This window comes from Trichogramma pretiosum, unplaced genomic scaffold (assembly GCF_000599845.2).
Source record: "Trichogramma pretiosum strain Unisexual culture from Peru unplaced genomic scaffold, Tpre_2.0 scaffold3, whole genome shotgun sequence".
NCBI classification, from domain to species: Eukaryota; Metazoa; Arthropoda; class Insecta; order Hymenoptera; family Trichogrammatidae; genus Trichogramma; species Trichogramma pretiosum.
The window spans coordinates 4,423,518-4,441,547 of NW_019641698.1; the positions used below are offsets into that span (position 1 = coordinate 4,423,518).

The 18,030-nt window shown below is 42.2% G+C and overlaps 2 protein-coding genes across 11 annotated transcripts; one reads left to right on the forward strand and one right to left on the reverse strand.

Annotated features, from left to right (window-relative positions):
• Positions 1 to 78: 78 nt before the first annotated feature.
• LOC106650806 (UPF0668 protein C10orf76 homolog) lies at positions 79 to 2,740 on the reverse strand. The gene is made up of 2 exons (XM_014369017.2): positions 2,633 to 2,740; positions 79 to 2,421 (listed from the first exon to the last, which is right to left on the reverse strand). Exon 2 carries the CDS (start codon positions 2,416 to 2,418, stop codon positions 394 to 396), a length of 2,025 nt encoding a protein of 674 aa, XP_014224503.1. The 5' UTR covers positions 2,419 to 2,421; positions 2,633 to 2,740; the 3' UTR covers positions 79 to 393.
• Positions 2,741 to 4,102: 1,362 nt separating this feature from the next.
• LOC106650804 (epidermal growth factor receptor kinase substrate 8-like) lies at positions 4,103 to 16,817 on the forward strand. Of its 10 annotated transcripts, none has more exons than XM_014369011.2 (8): positions 4,518 to 4,949; positions 11,455 to 11,539; positions 11,658 to 11,890; positions 12,484 to 12,847; positions 12,929 to 13,736; positions 13,814 to 14,387; positions 14,445 to 14,562; positions 16,172 to 16,817. In XM_014369011.2, exons 2-8 carry the CDS (start codon positions 11,491 to 11,493, stop codon positions 16,666 to 16,668), a joined length of 2,643 nt encoding a protein of 880 aa, XP_014224497.1. In that variant the 5' UTR covers positions 4,518 to 4,949; positions 11,455 to 11,490; the 3' UTR covers positions 16,669 to 16,817. The 10 variants fall into 10 exon arrangements, with proteins under 10 accessions (XP_023318231.1, XP_014224497.1, XP_023318236.1 ...); XM_023462468.1 differs by having other exon boundaries at positions 13,823 to 14,387; XM_023462469.1 differs by having other exon boundaries at positions 11,661 to 11,890; positions 13,823 to 14,387.
• Positions 16,818 to 18,030: the final 1,213 nt, after the last annotated feature.

Here is an 18,030-nt window from a genome sequence, read left to right on the forward strand (position 1 = left end):
AATGAGAAATCTTTTGATTCTTCATGATTTGATCCTCATACTTTATCCTGGTAATCATTGAATAATATTTTGAGTTAAGCTGAGTTTTGTAAATATTTAAAATTTATTATGAATAATTGATATTTATTATTTTATTTTTAATTATAGTACATCTGTAAGAGAATAGATGGGTATTACCCTTTATGACATAAAAATTACAAAATTTTCAAGTATATATAACATACTTATGTACATATAGACTGGCATTATTAATAAAAGAATTAATTATATACATTTTGTAACATTAAATTATTTACATTGATATCCTATTGCACATCATTCACTCATAGGCAAAAGAAAATATTTGTTTTAAAAACAACAGAAACTTAATGTAACGTATGTATTATAATTAATCTAAGGCGTCAGTAAGGCGTTGATACGGTAATTACGAACCATTTCATCTACATCGTGGAGATTTATTTCAACCGACGTTCGAGTCGATTTGATGATACTTTTGACCATCTTATCAAAAAAGTCAAGATGCGATGGATTCTCTGAATACCTGTCAAATTGATCCAAATTATCTTGCAGTTTCAAAGTCAAGCTATCGTAATTCTGAATTATTATTTCCATAATCTGATTCTCAGAGGGTGTTGATATGTTTTCTTTCTTCAGCCATTCCGTAATTTTTACCAAAAAGTGCCCAAGAATGTCACGAATATTGGTCAGAGCATTAGTTAATTCAGAAGCACTTTGTTTGTATTCGTAAGTTTCGCTATTGGCATATCTTAGAGCCATTGTATTGAGATTTGTAAATATTAGTTTCATTCTGATAATTTCATAAAACAGCTCGTCATATGTGTGAGGAGATAAAAGAAAAGTGTCCCCATATGTTACAAATATGTTGAAGATATTAACTACTTCAGTAGCTAAAGCAAATATATTCATTTTTTTGGCCAAATGATTTTCATTAGATGTTAAAAACTTTGTGAGGTTTATTAGAACAGTCCATAGATTTAACCATTGATAATTGAGTCTAATTCTGCATCTCTTTTGATAACAAACTATCCTTAACAGTATGCCAATGCATTGATGATATAATTCCAATGGGAATTTTTTCATCATATGCGATGCAACAAATTCAACTATTAAATCCAGAAGTGTAGCTGCCAATGGTTGAGAAATTGTTGCTATATTGTTTGCTTTTCTATGATGCATCTGTACTCTATGTAAAGGTACTCTACAGGCTAAATTAGCATCATGCATCAAACTGTTGGCATACTGATCTTCAGAAATACAACTTAAAATAAGAAAACACATTTTGACATTATGCATGATTGTCTCTGTATTAGTTCCTTGAATGGCAATAGAGCAGTACTGCAGAAAAATGGCTAATAAATTGAAAGGTTGATTGGTACTATCAAGTACTGGAGATCCAGAATTGGGTTGTTTTTGGTTTAATCCTTCTGTTGAGCTTGCCAATGATGTGTCAGTTTGAGTGTAGGCAAGTGTTATAACAAAGTTTCGATTAAGATGAGTTAATTCATACAATGCTAAAAGTAACGGATTGTTTTCTTGAATTAATTGAACTTTACTTTCTTCCTCTCCAGCAAACATGTTACCTATTATACTACCAAGAGATGAAAACCATGATGTGTGTGTGTCAGAATGGAATTGAGTAAATTGCTTGCAAAATTTAGATAAAGAACTTGATATAACTTGACTGTATCCATTTAAGGCGAGTTCATCGTCCAAAATTGATAGTTTAACTATAAAAGGATTTGCATTTTCATATTTTCTGTAATTAACTAGTAGAGTCATGACTAGAACAACATCGTAACCAAATTGATTTCTCATAGGCGTGTCTCTCAAAACATCAATCAGAGACTCAAATATAGAACTGTTGATAATATATTCTAACAATGAATTCTGATTAATATTATCTAATCCTGTAGCAATGATCAAAAATAACTTGATATATGCAGCTTTGAAATTTAGTGAGTATTCTCCAGTCAAAAAATTGTTACTGTGCTGCACAAACAAAGTCATTCTTTCTTGCACATTATCTGCACCAAAAGCAATATCTACAAAATCAATGGGTTTTTCTGGTTGGTTAGCTTTCTTGTACAAAGTAAACATGATTGCAGAAAGGGTATGCATTGCGTACACAACTCTGTAACCATTATCATCACCCAGAGCATTGATGCAGTGAGATATCAGTAAACGAATCCTTGACTTGCATTTTGACAAATTTTCATCGTTTAGTCGAATAATTTCATTCTCCAAATAAGACACCTCGGGTTTAATAAGGAAAAATTCGTTCCAAAAATTGGCATGAATAAAACTGTCATCTTCAGCTCTAAAGAGACTCTCGTACATGGTGAGCAGTTTTCCTTTGTAAGAGCGATTCGCTCCGAATTCGCGTTTCTTTGAGGCCATGATCTGAAAGTTATATATTAACAGAATTAATTCACAGTATACATTAAATATTTCTTTAAACATAATAAATGAATTAATTCGAGCAAGTTTATTTACGCATATGCACTTGTGCAGAACTATCTGCCGAAGCAAAATAATATAAAAGGATATAAGCTTGAGTTATAAAATTACTTGATTATTATACAATTAAGAAAAAAAATAACCCAAAACTAACTTCGGTTATTGCAAAAGCTTTAAAAACTGTTCATCCTTTAGATTTCAGCGTCGTCGCCAGTGTGACTGCACAGTAGTCGCGATGATTACTAAGACGAAAACTATGTATCAGCCCGATTGTCCGATTGTAGGTTATTATCGTGCGCTATATGGAACGTTTTAACTCGTGTCATTAGTATATGGTTCATTCTGCAGAATTCGACTTAATTGGCAATGTCAACTAGTTTACCTCGTTTGAAACATCAAACTTGTAGCAAATATTGAATCTGAAACTTGAACAGATCGTTTTGCACAAATTAAGTACAGTTTTGTGATTAAAATTGATATTTTATGCTTTTACCGTGGTGGCAAATCGGAACTTTTATTGGAATAATCGTTACGTTGAAAAAATAAAAAGTAAATAAAATTTCCGAATATTCCGAAATTCGAGCTTAAAAAATGAGCTTTTTGATACCACGAATGATAAAAAAAGTGATTTTAACTCCAGAATTTTATGTTAACGTTGAAGTGTAACAGTTCGATTAAGGAAACCTAAGAAAACTTTGCACATCTTTCTCGAATACGGAATTGGGAAGAATTCAAAAATATGGAATGGGTAGGGTACGTATAGGTGTTGAATTATTTGCATTAGTTCAAGGACGTGGCTTGTGGACCCTAATATAAATCAAGTTGAATTTTTGAGAATGTACCATATACCTTTCGCAAGGCGCATTCATAATCTGCGCGCGATATCAATTAGCTGCTTAAATTTTATTAATAAAAGTTCACTGTAATGAGTTTTTTTCTATGAATGAGAGATTTAAAAAACAAGCGCATTTGAGCGTTACGTTGAATTATGAGAATAATACCTTTAAACGGTGCATTAGAATTGTTTATTTAACATAGTTAACTTAATGTTTGAACGATTTCACGTTGATTTACGGGACAAATGCTGTGACAGTATATAAAGTAATAAAAATATACTGTGACAGTATATAAAGCATAACATAATTTGGTTTCGCGATACGATGCGACGACTCGATGAAGAGAATTAGAAACTTCAAAGCAACGCGAGACATTCGATTCCGATGCGGCAGCTGCAGTGCGCCACGCCGCACCATGGTCTCAGTCCTTGCTATGCAGTCGTGAAAATCTCTTTGCCGATTTGAACGCGTGCTGCTGCTGCTGTTGCTGCTGCAAATGGGCTATGTGCAGCGCTTATGGCTAAAGGCAGTGCATATATAGGTACACGCAGAGAGGCTACAGCTCACACAATTCATCGGCGTGCAGTTAGGATGTAATAAGTAAGCCGCGACGTGCGCCGAGGTGGGAGAAGAAATCACTCGTCGTGATCTTCGTGGTCGTCATCACCGCCGCCGCCGCCGAGTCCCGCCGCGCGACGACACAACCCAGCGTAAAAAGGTGTGTTTCTACTCGCGCAGGTACTCGCGACAGTCTCTTTAAACTCGCCTGATCCTTCGCGACGACGGCGACGACGAGCAGCAGGTGTATAAGTTGCTACATACCTGCTGGTAAAATAGGTACGTCAATGCGCGAATAGGAGCGAATATACGAGCTATGCATATATGTACGTTATACGTAGGCGAACGCGCCAATGTGTGCGTGAAGGAGCTGCCAGAAAGGAAAGACGAGGAATTTATAATCACGCGTATACGCGGCGGGCCCCTGTAGCATAGAATAATACACAGGTTGACGACGAGGTGGTGGGGGAGGAGAACGCGGCGCGTGTTTCAATGTGTCTGTGTCCGTATGTATGTGAGGCTGAGCGCGCGTCGTTGGCGAGGAGGCGAAAAAAAAGAGAGCCGCGGCGCGAGAGGGAATATACGACGAGGCAGGCAGGCCTACGTGGATCGCCGCCGCCGTCGCCGCAGTTGCGAGCATACCGATGTTACCTTAAAGCTCCGCGCGCCTGCCTACTACTCCGTATATATCTATATACATTATATACACCTCAATCCGATATATCTATAATAGGAGAGCCGCTCGGAGCTGCCGACCAGTAAGCCGCTCTCGCCTGCTGATCTCGAGTCGATCGTGTCGGTGCCGCGCGTTCTCGCGATCGCCTTCGTTATATAGCACAACACAACAGTTCGGAGTCGTACTCGGACTTGAAGTACGGAGTCTCGCGCGAGCCGCATGCAGTGCTCGGGCTGAACTGCACGCGCCAACATCGCCGCGAGTGTGTATGTGTGCGAGTGCCCTGTAGTACTGTTGGGCCTGTATAAAATATAAATATATATGTGCAGTGTGTGCGTGTGCCCGAGCGACAAGTTTTGATGCAAATTTTCACACGAAACAATAAGTCGGAAAAGAAAACGGTAAGGAGAGATCATCGTTGCAGTTTTGCTCTTTAGCCTATGAATACGATGATAATGATACACGGTCTCGGATCATAAGTCTATGAGACGTCGTGGCTGATGGATATCATAAATTTGTCACTCAGCGACGACGGATTTCCCCAGTCGTCTTGTCGCAATTGTTATCGTGACAAGAATTCAAGATCTTCGCTGTGCGACGTTAAGCTATCTTCCGTATAATAGTGTGTCTGTGCCCGAATATAATAAAATAATATACAAAATACAACGTGTGCGTGTGCAGATCGTGCCTATTGCCACTTGTTGAGTGTGTGCTGCGCCTGGCATGCATGTGTGTTAAGTTTTACCTATATAAAACGTATATAAATGTGTGCGCGAAGAATCTCTACAGTATCGTAAGTAATATCCTCCTCCTCTCGCACTGATTCGCTCGTCATGTATGTACACGAGAGCCGAGGCGCTGCCATACCTGTGCCCGTGTGTAATGTGTATACACCTATAAGGAGCTTTGAACTCCATTTTTCAAGATCATATGTTTTCTAAAATCGGAGCCACGGAATTATGTATAGTAGCCGCTCGATCGGCTTACCGCCTATAGCTCCTTATGTATATTTTGCTCGGTGGAATGCGCCTCCGATACCATAACATACCTACACACACACACACACACACACACACACACATACGCAACTCGGCAGCAGTTAGCAGTACGTGTAGGTACGTCGGGTGCTGTCTCTCTTTCTCTCTCTCTCTCTCTCTCTCTCTTTTCTTTCTCTCTCTCTCTCTCTCTCTCTTTTCTTTCTCTCTCTTTTTTGTATATACGTGTATGCGCTCGCGTGTTAGTGTGTACATCTGCGTGTATATGTGTGGACGTATCATCGAGTTCTCCCAGAGTTGCGCTTAGGTGTATACAACACATAGAGTCACGGCACAGACCACACCATCACACTACCGACACACAGGTATATTACTCGCGTCCGTACGAGTGTATGTGTTTCTACGTGTGTATGTGTGGGATACGGGCAGCATACAGCAGGCTCTGCAGGTATATATGAATGTATATATATGTGGGTACAAGATCGCGCGAGTATTTTGTGGGAGGGGAAAGCGCGCGAGTGAAATTCCAAAGAGCCGCCTGATATCTCGCGGTGCGCACCTCTAAGCCTCTATTTTATGCCTATCCTTATGTGTACCTACCTGCTGCTGCTGTATTGCTGGTCCCTATTTATACCTATATGTATACATTCATGCCACACTCGTACAGACCGTTAAAAAAGAACGTTTCAATCATAATTGTCTTCTGCCGCGAATGCATTTATTGCTTCACAGGCGAGTGTCGGTCTTACCTGCATAATAACGCGCGTAACCGATCGAATAGGGGCAAACGTGCATGTATTATTTTATTGATTCTGTCATCGGCAGCTGTACCGTTCAGCTGACACAATAATATTATGTGAGAGCTGCCGTGCGGTGCGTCGGTGCACACATCTTCTAACGTAACGCGTATATAGCAAAGAGAGAAGTGAACGTTGGCGCGTCATTCCCAAATACTTGTGGTGTATAAAATAAATACTCGCATCGCGAGAGAGAGAAAGAAAGATGTGCTGCTTCTACCTGCCGTCCTCGATTGAGGAGGTATGCGCATGTTGCCGCTGCTGCTGCCGAGCTCGTAAAATGCACGAAACGATTCCTGGCAATTCTTTTATTTATTTATTTTTTCTTTATTTTTTTTTTATTTTCATTATCGGCCTCGAGAGCCGAGCCGATTTAACGGTGCCTCGGCGAGATACACACATGTACATGCAGCGGCAGCAGCAGCAGCAGCAGCTTATCGCTTGCGGTTCGCGACACTTGCTAATACCTGTCAAAGAGAGTAAAAGAGATAAAACTTGATTTTGTGCGCCGCCTGTTTGGCCTGCGTGTGCGAGGCTTACATACGTACTCTATAAATACTCGATATGTATTATTTTGCACTGATAATTGCCAGGGTTACGCAATGTCGTCACGCGTGCACGCGCTCATAAATGTGTGTCTATATCACATCCGCTGACTTTTACAATCCGATATGATGTATCGATTTTCAATCCGTTCGATATACATGTACGTCGCTCTAATTTGTGATTACAATGTGTAAAGCACGTACTCTGCGCCGTGTATAGCGCTGCGGCGGATTATTGTTGTTATTGTGTGTCGTGTGGGTGCTGTTGCTACTGCTGCGCTCTTATCGCCGCGCGCGCTCATGATTCATCGCATTTTTTTGCCGCTGTTATTTATCGCGCAAATCTTACGCGTACACCGACATTTCTTATTTCGTATCGCGGCAGACAATTAATAAGAAAAAAATAAATAAAACAATCGAGCTATTTCACATTTTGTAGGTGTATGTATATTGTAAAGTCGATGATTTCTTTCTCTATGTACAACGCGCGGTGCGCACGCGAATAACTCGGAATAAGACTTTTCTCTCCTTTCCAATGAAATAGCTTGAGCGCGCGCGTATGTGTGTAGCCAACTTTACACGCGTGTGCGCGTAAAAGAGAAGAGAAACGACGAGATCCTATCCTTTAATGTATTATATACATGCTTTATATGTGTTTATACGCGTTACATACACGCGGTGGTGTCTGTGACTAGTCTTCGAAAAAAAAGGAAAAAAAAAAGAAAAAAAAACTTTCACTCGGCTTGAGCGACTTTTCTCGTGTTCAAGCAAAACTAATTTTTTCCTCATTCCTCGTTCGATGGGCTAACGTTATACCTATGTACGTTATGAAAGTTTATATATGTTAGCTGTAATACGCAACGCGTCGTTTATCTGTGCAGACGACATTTGTAACGTGTGACCGGAGGAGATCGAGCGCACGAGGAAGACGATTCGAGAAAATACCATTAGAAACGAAAGCTATCCGCGTGCAAGCGAGAGATTCTTTTGGTCAACGATCCTCTCTCTATCTCTCTCTTTCTCTCTCGTGCACTCGGACGATTTGCCGGTCGACTGTCTCCTGGCGCTACATGCGTGTTTTTGTATATAGTACGTACGTAAGCGTCCGCGAAAAGCCCATGTATACACGTGCGCTGTATATAGAAGGCTCTGGTGGTGCGCGATGAGAAAGTAACATCCTATCTGTTCCAAAGCTGGCGTAGAGGCAGCCTATTGTCTTCTTCGCGGCTTAGACGAGATAAAAACTGCTCCTCGACGATTTCCTATCGCTTGCGTTCTCGCTTGGCCCCCGCGCGTATATATAACTGTAAAAGGTAATTGCGCCGTTTTCGAGAAACAAACAAAGAAGCTGTACACAAAAAAACGAGTCAATACGAGATATAGTATCATCATTTCCATTCTGAAATTTTGACGCGAGTGACGCCTCTTGGAAGCTAATCGTGTGAAACTGACTGCTGTGTATAATGCGGTACGCGGGGAAAATGTCACTCTGTGTACATACGCACGAAATTTTGACGTTGTCGCGCCACGCAAGAGTGACACACGTCAACTAAAGCGCATGAGATATTATTATTACCCGCGCTTATTTCGTCGTAAAAAAAGCTACCATATAGTACGATCTCTCTCGGTGCGCCGCAGTCAATGCACTGTATATTTTATAATATTCCAATTTATGCGCTCGCGCCGCGTCGCTTTAAGCATGGCGGCGGACCCATATGGAATTCCAGTACTACTATTTACTACTACAGCCACTACTACTCTCATTGGGAATGCCGCGCCATTCACTCGCGAGACTCGACTAACTGCTGCCGCTGCTGCTGTTGCTGCTTCGGCTCCCGAGACGCACACACACATGCATTATAGCACGAATGCATGTATCGGATGCTGCGCCACGTACAGATATATATTCTCTGCCGATCGACCTCGAAATTCCTGGCATTATTAACCGATTCCCATCATCGTACACGCGCGCACGGAATTAAAACTCCCGAAGCCTCTATCTATAAATATATCTATATCTGTACGGCTACCGATCCCTGTATAGCTGCCATTCCTTCAAAACGGCAACATTTTTGCAAGTCCTTTTTCTTTTTTTTTCTCTCTCTCTCACTAGCTGTATATATAAAGAAAATCTGGTGTAATAGGCGTACATGTATGTACCGTAAACACGCATAAAGCTCGTGTGTGTATGTGTACTGCGAGTACGAGAGTGTTGGAGCGCTCCGGCGCGGCATGAAACTAGCAGTCGTGGTTGTCGAGAGCACAAATTACGTCATGTTGCATTCCTCGCGACTCGTTTGCTGCGCTCTCTGCTTCGCCGCTCTATACCTGCACTTTTCGTTCACATGTGTGTATATACATACTGCACGTACATGTGTGCACGTGTGAGTGTGCGCGAACTCTTCGAGGAGTACCTCCTCTCTTTCTTGCTGTATACAGTCTTTTTTCTTCGCGTGCATTCGATAAAGGCTCTCTGCATCGGTAGCAGCAACGCACGCTTCGAAGGCGTGTCCTGTTTTAGTTCTGGCCGATTATCGGCTAGCATTTGAAATTGATATTTGCGCGATATGCGCGTCGCGCATAAGAGATCGGCACAAGATCGAGTTAAGATCGCTCCGAAGAATATTGTGCAGCGGATCGGAGCGCATATGCGTATAATCCAAGGGCCGATCTCGCTCGCACAGCTCGAATAGCGATCTGGATTCTCTCGCCTCTCACGGAATGTCCATTGAAAAGATTGTGTCGCGTTAATGACTTTTGGCCGCGCGCATAGCTTGTCGCGCAAAATAGTTATCGGTCGAGGCGTGATAATTGTTTGCGAGAGAAATCACTGGCGCAGCAGGCTTCCATTGAACCGCAGCAGCTTAGTCACGAGACGCATGCGCTAGTTGCCAATCCGGCTCGTAACTCGTTTGCATTATGCGTTGCATATATCGTACCGATTCTCTCTCTCTCTCTCTCTCTCTCTCTCCTTTCGTTCCTCTCGATATTTCTGCCGTGCGACGACGATGCGGCGTGACTTTCATGCACGCGGTCAACATATGTCAACGCGCTTCGTTATTGTGGCTCGTCATTGCCGATCGTCTCGTAAGAATGATTTCTACGCTCCGTCCTCGATCGTATGTGACTTCGAAAGCACAATTAAGAGACAGAGCCCCTTGTAATAAACCTTCGAGTATTATCCTCCTAATTTGTAATTTGAAAATGTTTCGTGTCTTCACGCGTATATGGTGTGCATTGGGTATGTTGTATAGAGAGAGAGTATGCAGACCGATTTCAACTCATTGTACATACTCTAATTAACGTATTTTAATAACTGATACAGCAAGGCACTCGTTCGCACTTGAAACAAACAATACAAATAGGTGTATACATACACACACGCGACGCGTTGGCAGCTACGTAGAGACCTTACACCGTTTGTGGCTTATGTATTAAACATATAGACATTCTTATGCTAAACGGAATGAAAAAAGTACAGCTAGACGGCCATCGATACGTGTACGTAGGCATGGACGCGAATATTATCTACCTACCTGTATACACGTGTTAGTAGCCTATGTGTGTGCTGCTGCTTCGTAAGTTTGCAATCCGTACGCGTATACGACGAAATTATTGCGCGTGAAATTTTGCGAGCTATTTTTCGGTGTCGCCTCGCGCTACGCCTTATATACAGCTAAGTTTGCCTTTGCACTTGACGCACTCGACGTTGCGCCGCGATCCACGCCTTTTCTCACGTTCCAGCGGCTGTTCACACGGCAGGACTGTGAGCTTTTCTCGATCTCCGCATCTCTCTCGGCTCTATTTACGTATAGACACGTACAGATACACCAGTACACACACACGTAATATTACGCGAGACTTTCCAATTGAGAAACTGCATCGGCTTGAATCGTCTACGATGACCGATTAAATCGATATTTCCCTCGCGTGTATTATAACGCGTATACATAATATAATATACATTCGCCGGTGCGAGCTGCTCGATGTACCGTAATATCACAGATTCTCGTGACTTTCTTTTCCCTCGCAAACTTTGACATATTGATGAATCGATCGCTATAAAAATTTGCTTTCTTCGAACGGATAAATTCGATTTATGAAAATTAAACGACAGTGACATCTTTCGTATTGAAATCCCTGAGAATATCTGAAATATTTCCACTTGACTCGAAAAAATAAAAATCTGATTAAAAATCTGACGAGAGCATCGGGTCGACGTTTTCTTTTTCTTTCCTTATAACCAATTTGAAAATGACTCGGATGATGGATGTTCGACCTGTGTCTCGGTCGTTCAATGCACGACTCCGTATGTGTATGAACGCCTGTGTGTATGTTAAGCCCGTGTATGTGTGCGCGCGCGCGCGCGCTAAGGTCATTGAGTAATCAAACCTGTTGATCCTTGCTCTATTCAAAAGATAGAGCTTGGAATGCAGAGAGAGGCCATTTTTTCACTCTCGATATCGTCGATTTCTATACGGCGCGCGGCTCAGGAATTTGCAAAATTACATTCACTATATACCACGGCGTGCGGCAGAAAGATTGATCGAGCCATTTAATCTGTTGCAGCCTCGAATAGCCTGGACTTAGTCGCAGATACTCAGAATGCCTTATTACAATTCGCCCAGCCATGGAAACTCACACTACAGCAAGGGTAAGTTTTCCCAAACATTCTTTTCCACATTTGCGGCGTGAAATCGAGAATTTTACGAGAAGAAGAAAAAAACAACAATCTCATGCGTGTGTTGCGTTTCTTCTGGGAACGGACGAAGCAGAAAGCGGACCGGTCGCTCCGAGCCAGAGCGCCAGATCGTCGGCTACCGAGGCGACCTACGTCATGGAGCACTTGGCCACCTTCACCGTGACCAAGGAGACGGGCATCGTCTATCCGGCCGACGGCATGCGACGCCTACTCCAGCTGGAAAAGTCAAACGGCATCTGGAGCCAAAAGATGCAGCTCCGACTCGAGCGCAATTGGGTTCTCATCATGGACCACGAGAGTGGCGTGAGTATACAACATAATGTCATTGATTTTTGTCCGCGTCGCGTCGAATATCATGGCGCACACGCAATTAAGCTCGGCGACGCCGCGTCGAGAGAACGAGAGAAGAGGAGGTAAAGCGGGTTGCAAAATAGATTTTTGCGGTGAGCCATCGTCGTTGCCGCCGCCGCCGCCGTCGTGCAATGACATTTATACGAACTCTGTGTGCGGTATACATATATGCCACGCGGCGTCGAGAGCTCCTACGCTTTCTAATGCCTATATATGCATGCAGGCGCATATACGAGTGCATAGCTATTATATACACTGCTCGCTCATAAAAGTATAATCTCGCTCTCTCTCTCATGCAAAATAGTCGCGTATTATGACTAGCGTACGAATGCCGCGATCTGCCTGTGCTTTTGCTCGCTTTCGTCATGTGTCGCCTATGTAACGTTAAATCTTGCACCGTCTGTCACTCCTACACACGCGGTGCCGCTCGCAAGCGCATTATTTCTTCGAAACGCTCGTCCAAATAGCTCCGTAATTCATGGCCCCGCGCATACCTGTACGGAGACACGACTCTAATTCCTGTGCCTTTGCTCCATTTATCATAGGCCGTGATGGAGCGATTTCCAGCCGCGATGATCCAGGAACCCACGGCCTTCACGTCTCGCGATCCCATGGAGATGTACAACAACATCCTCGTGTTCACCGTGACGGACGATCCTAGTCTGCCGGCGCAGCAGCAGCGCGCCGAGATGCACATATTCCAGTGCCAGAGCGTCTCGGCGCAGGACCTCGTCGAGGACCTCAAGATGCTGCAGGCCGGAAAGATGCTGCCGGCCCCGGTTGGCTCGGCCTCGCCCACCTCGTCGGCCGGTCCTCGTGGCGCTCACATCCCGCCCCCGCCCACGCTACCGCCGCCCGAGCCACCGCTCAACGGCATGGGCTCCAGAGACGGCTTCGCCTCGCCCAACAGTGAGTCCCTGATTTCTCTCTCGGCTCCGTGCAACGAAATTCGAGCCCAATTGGCTAAAGCGAGTTTCGCTCTCGTTTCAGGCGAGGAGCATTCACACCACCATCACCATCACCCGGCTCACGGGGGCCACTCGCAGCCACCGCCGCACCATCATCACCATCACAGCGAGGCCGAAAATTCGCGCGACGAGCAGAACGACGAGGTGTCCTCGACGTCGTCGGACAAGTACGAGCGCGACGTGACGATCCTCAATCACTGCTTCGACGACATCGAGAAGTTCATAGCGCGCTTACAGCACGCCGCGGCGGCGTCGCGCGAGCTCGAGCGACGCAGACGCAATCGCAAATCGAAGAAGCGCAATCCCGGCGACGGCATGCTGACGATGCGCGCCAAGCCCCCGCCGGAGCTCGAGTTCGTCGACATCTTCCAGAAGTTCAAGCTCTCCTTCAATCTGCTGGCCAAGCTCAAGTCGCACATACACGACCCGAACGCGCCCGAGCTCGTGCACTTCCTGTTCACGCCGCTGGCCCTGATCGTCGACGCGACCAACGACACGAGCTACGAGCCCAATCTGCCGGCCAAGGTCGTGTCGCCCCTGCTGACGCGCGAGGCCGTCAATCTGCTCATGAACTGCGTCACGAGCAAGGAGACCGAGCTCTGGCACGCCCTCGGCGACGCCTGGTTGGTGCCCCGCGAACAGTGGAAGGCCCACGTGCCGCCCTATCACCCGGTCTTCATGGACGGCTGGTCGCCCAACTACCCCATTCCCGACGATCGCGAGCCCATGGCCATCCACAACGAGCATCTCGCCTCCCTGCTCAATGCCGACAAGAGGAAGAGAGACAACGACATCAACGATCATCCCTCGGACCCCTACTACAACCAAACGTAAGTGGCATTCGATGTTGTTCGACGACGGCTGTGCGTGCGGCATCTCCGTTACACGATGGTTAATATGAATCTAGTTTCAGCAGAGAAGTCGACGAGTCTCACTACGGCAGCGACTACTTGGATTACGATAGTCGCGAGGATCGGGCGAATCCGGACGCGTACTTCGAACGCGGCTACGATCACCATCATCATCGCGGCGATCTGTACTCCCGCGACGCCGGTGTCGATCGGGAGCAGGAGAGACGCGCCCACAGCGACATATCGGTGGACTCGATCGAGCGCGGACCGAGGACCGCCGGCTCCTCCGTCAACCCCAACAACAACAGTCACGGCTCGCAGGTCGACGCTTGGTTGGACGAGCTGATGGCTCGCAGAGCCAAAATCGTCCAAGTTACCTATCCGCGCACGGCCAACAACGACAAGGAGCTGACGGTCGTTCGCGGCGAGTATCTGGAGATCCTCGACGACACGCGCAAATGGTGGAAGGCTCGCAACTCGCGAGGTCAGGTGGCCCACGTGCCCCACACCATCGTCACGCCCCACCATGGCAATCCGCAGGCCGCCTCGCCCGACGGCAGCGACCACTTCAACAGTCCCGTCTACCCGTCCAGATATCCCAGGCAATCGTCTCATGGCTATAACTATGAGGTGGGCAGTCGAGAGGGCGATTTTGTCAAAGATATGCTAAATGCTTTGGATCCGCAGGATTCCGAGATGGATGGTGCCAATACTAGTCCAGGATCGGAGCCGCCGCATCGGGCTCACGCGATACCGCCTCCAGCTCCGGCTGACTGGGTACGCAAGGAACGACTTGGCAAGAAAGGTGAATTTAGATATTTCTAAAAAAACAAAGGCTGATCATCCGCTATAATAAATTCGATCATCATATTGTACCGTATCGTCCTCAATTCAATTTTTTCGCTCAGTTCGCTAGATCATTGTGCATTGTCTCTATAATTGTATTCGCGTCATGAATTTGTTTGTTTACCTTATTCATATATACGTTTGATATGTATATTTATGTGTATCCAAATTGCAGCTTGCAAAACATTATTTTCATTTATATATTTTTTTATATACGCAGTATGTTGATGCATATGAGAAGTGTCTGTTTTTTAATCGATTCGATTATTTTAACGTATGACAGATATACTTTACCACCAAAAGTAGCACTTGGATGTTGATTATATGTCGCGCAAATCAGACGCATATATATGTATAATTTATAATGTATATGTCCAAAGCGTAATAATAATCCAAAGCTACTTGTTAAACAGCAATGTCTTTATCCCTAGTTCATAATTGTATTTGTATAATAATCTGTTAATTTATATGTGTGTCGTCGATCAATCCAATGCTATAAATGCAATACTTTACGTTTCGATATTATTCACGTTGATATCGATGATAAATGCATAATTTGAATATTGTCAAGTTTCTATCTTGTGGGTGTATAAAAAGTGGCATAGCGTGAATGTGCTATAATACATAAGGTATATAGAATGAAAAATACATGTGCACTCCAATTACAGTTTAAATGGCCTAATAGGCTCGTATATGCAGTTAAATACTTATCTGAGCCAAATCAAGCCAAGACTGCATGTGTAGAGTTGATCAGATTTGATCGATGTTAAGTTTTTTGTTAAAAAAAAGAAACGAACAAGTACCTTTATACCTTTTCCTATGTGCACATTTTTTGAAAATATCAAGGTAATGGGAAAGATAAAATTTATCGTTGATCTTTAATATTTCAGAATTAGTTCACGTTCTGCAAGCATTTTGGTAACATCATCAATCAGTTTAACAAAATCATAACTAATTTTCTATGAATTTTGTGTATGATAATAATTTTTCTATATTTTTTTTTTAAATTTGAGTAATTCCATGTAAACGCTAAATTTTATTTTTGTCAACTGATTTATTATTGTTTTATTATTATTAGTTTATATAATTATAAAAATGTTTACTTCAAGGATAGAAAATGATTCTTGAATGTTGTTTTAATACTTAACATGTTTAAGTAAATCGTACAATGCAAAAATCGTTAATATGATGAATTGATAACTTAATTAACAAATATAAAATTGATTCGTTATAAGTTAAGAAAATGTCAAAGTCGATATTATATTCGTATACACTATATTTATATTTTATATTTTTCCTTATAATCAGCGGTTTGTAGGAAACATAAGTGCAATTAAATTTTTAAATTGATCGTAATTGTACAAAGATATATTTTATGAAAAATTATAAATCATGTACTTAATTCAAAAATTATATGTATCATCTATATGTTTCATAATTGTAAGACATTATTTACCATATCATTCTTGTGTACCGTAATTAATTAGTTGGTAAGCTTCCTGCTTTGGCTATTTTTTAATAACAATACATATTTAAGAATATTTTTGTTGAACTATTTTTACATCTAGAAGATAAGTTTGAAGAATTGGACAGCGAAATAGATAATAGCAAGGATGACGTTAGTTCCACCAAGTCGTACAAGAGTGATAGCAATTCAGCAGTGACATTCAAAAGTTCCGAGTATTCGACTTCTTCTGGGATTAGGACTCTGGATAGGCGTGTACCCCTGGAGGATGATACGTCAGATCAAATTTCACTATTATTTGCCAGTGCTTTAAGTAACAATTCACCACCACCAACACCACCGCCACTTCCGAGTCTTGATGACTTTAATAGATCATTGTCGAGGCTGTCACTCCGCAGTTTTGGTTCTTCCAAAGAGTCAAATGAAGATAAATATAAACGAGAACTAGTTCACAATGAGCTAAAAGGTGTTTTGTCTAAGATAAATGGAAGTAAAAATTCGCCCAATGATATTAGAATTGAAATAGGGAAGCCATTGCCTTATGAAATTCAAACTTGGGATGACAAAAGGAACGGTTACGGCTGGAGAGCCGATTTATAATAAATAATATATCTTGATTTTATTCTGGCTGGTGACAACCAGTGAAGTACATATGATGTAATTGATTTGTTTGGAGTAGTCGTTATTATTTGTTATAATAAATTACAATGCAATATTATTCATCCATTCAAATACAAAGGTTTAACTTACACCTAGGCTTACTCAACTAATTAAAAATAATATACATAAGCCTGGTAGACGATTCTCGGTGTAAATCGTGGCTCACTCTGCAACTGGTTGGCTGGCGTTCCTGGTCGGCTGCACTGCACTAACTGCACTAGTCTCGATTACAAATTACACTCCGCATTGGACTCGCGGCACAATTTAATACAAGTCTAAATGATATAATATCGCGGTACAAAGTGACGTGAGCTCTGCACACCAAATAAGATGATAGTCGAATCGCGTCGAGGCCTCCGCGGGTCCTCAATATAGGGTAAACCAGCCAGTTATCGGACACTTAAGGAAATTTCCTGTTATAATCGATTGGGGGAGCTTACTCGTTTGATAAAAAATTTTTTTGAATATACCACCTTTTAGGAAATTTTCTGCTCCTTCTAATGCATATGTTCATGTGAGTAATATAAATGAACTTAATAAACTAAAAAGGCTAAAAAATCATATACTGAACCATTTTATTATGTTATTAATAAAAAATTATTTACAAATTTAATGTTACAACTTTTTTTCTCTCTCGATCCTTCTTTTTTCTGCTTTTCGAATTCATGAATAATTTCCCTTTTAATTTTTTTTTTTTGGTTCTTCTAGTTCCCTCAAAAAAATGACTATCGATAAAGGGTCTTGAAATTTTAACCACATATTATTGAAATACTTTTCATATTTGTGAGAAATTTCAGGAACTTTAACCAAACCATTTCCGAAATTATAATTAATCAAAGTTCGGTACTTTAACATGGGATCCCTATGCTAGCGTGTCGAAAAAACGCTATTTTGCGTGATTATAGAAAAACGCATCGATAAAATCTTTTCAAAAACTAGGAGATGATTGTTCAATATGTACTAAAACATGGCTCAAAACCTGGAAAAATTTGACCAAATAGTTTTTGAGAAAAGTTAATGTAAAAACATTGCAAAAATAAAAATTTAAACTTTTTGACCTGAAACTCACTTTTTAAGGTTTTTAGGGTCATTTTAAACAAAAAAGTGCTCTTGTAAATTTTCTCTAAAATCGATTGTTAACGAGCTATAAACGATTCAAATTTAAACAATTTCAAGCAATGAATCTTTGCGATTTTTTATCTCAATAATCATGAACTCTACGAAAAATTTTAAAAGAACAAAAAAGTCTTAGAATTTATCAAGGAAAGCGTATGAATTTTTTCAGATTTTTTTTAGAAATAT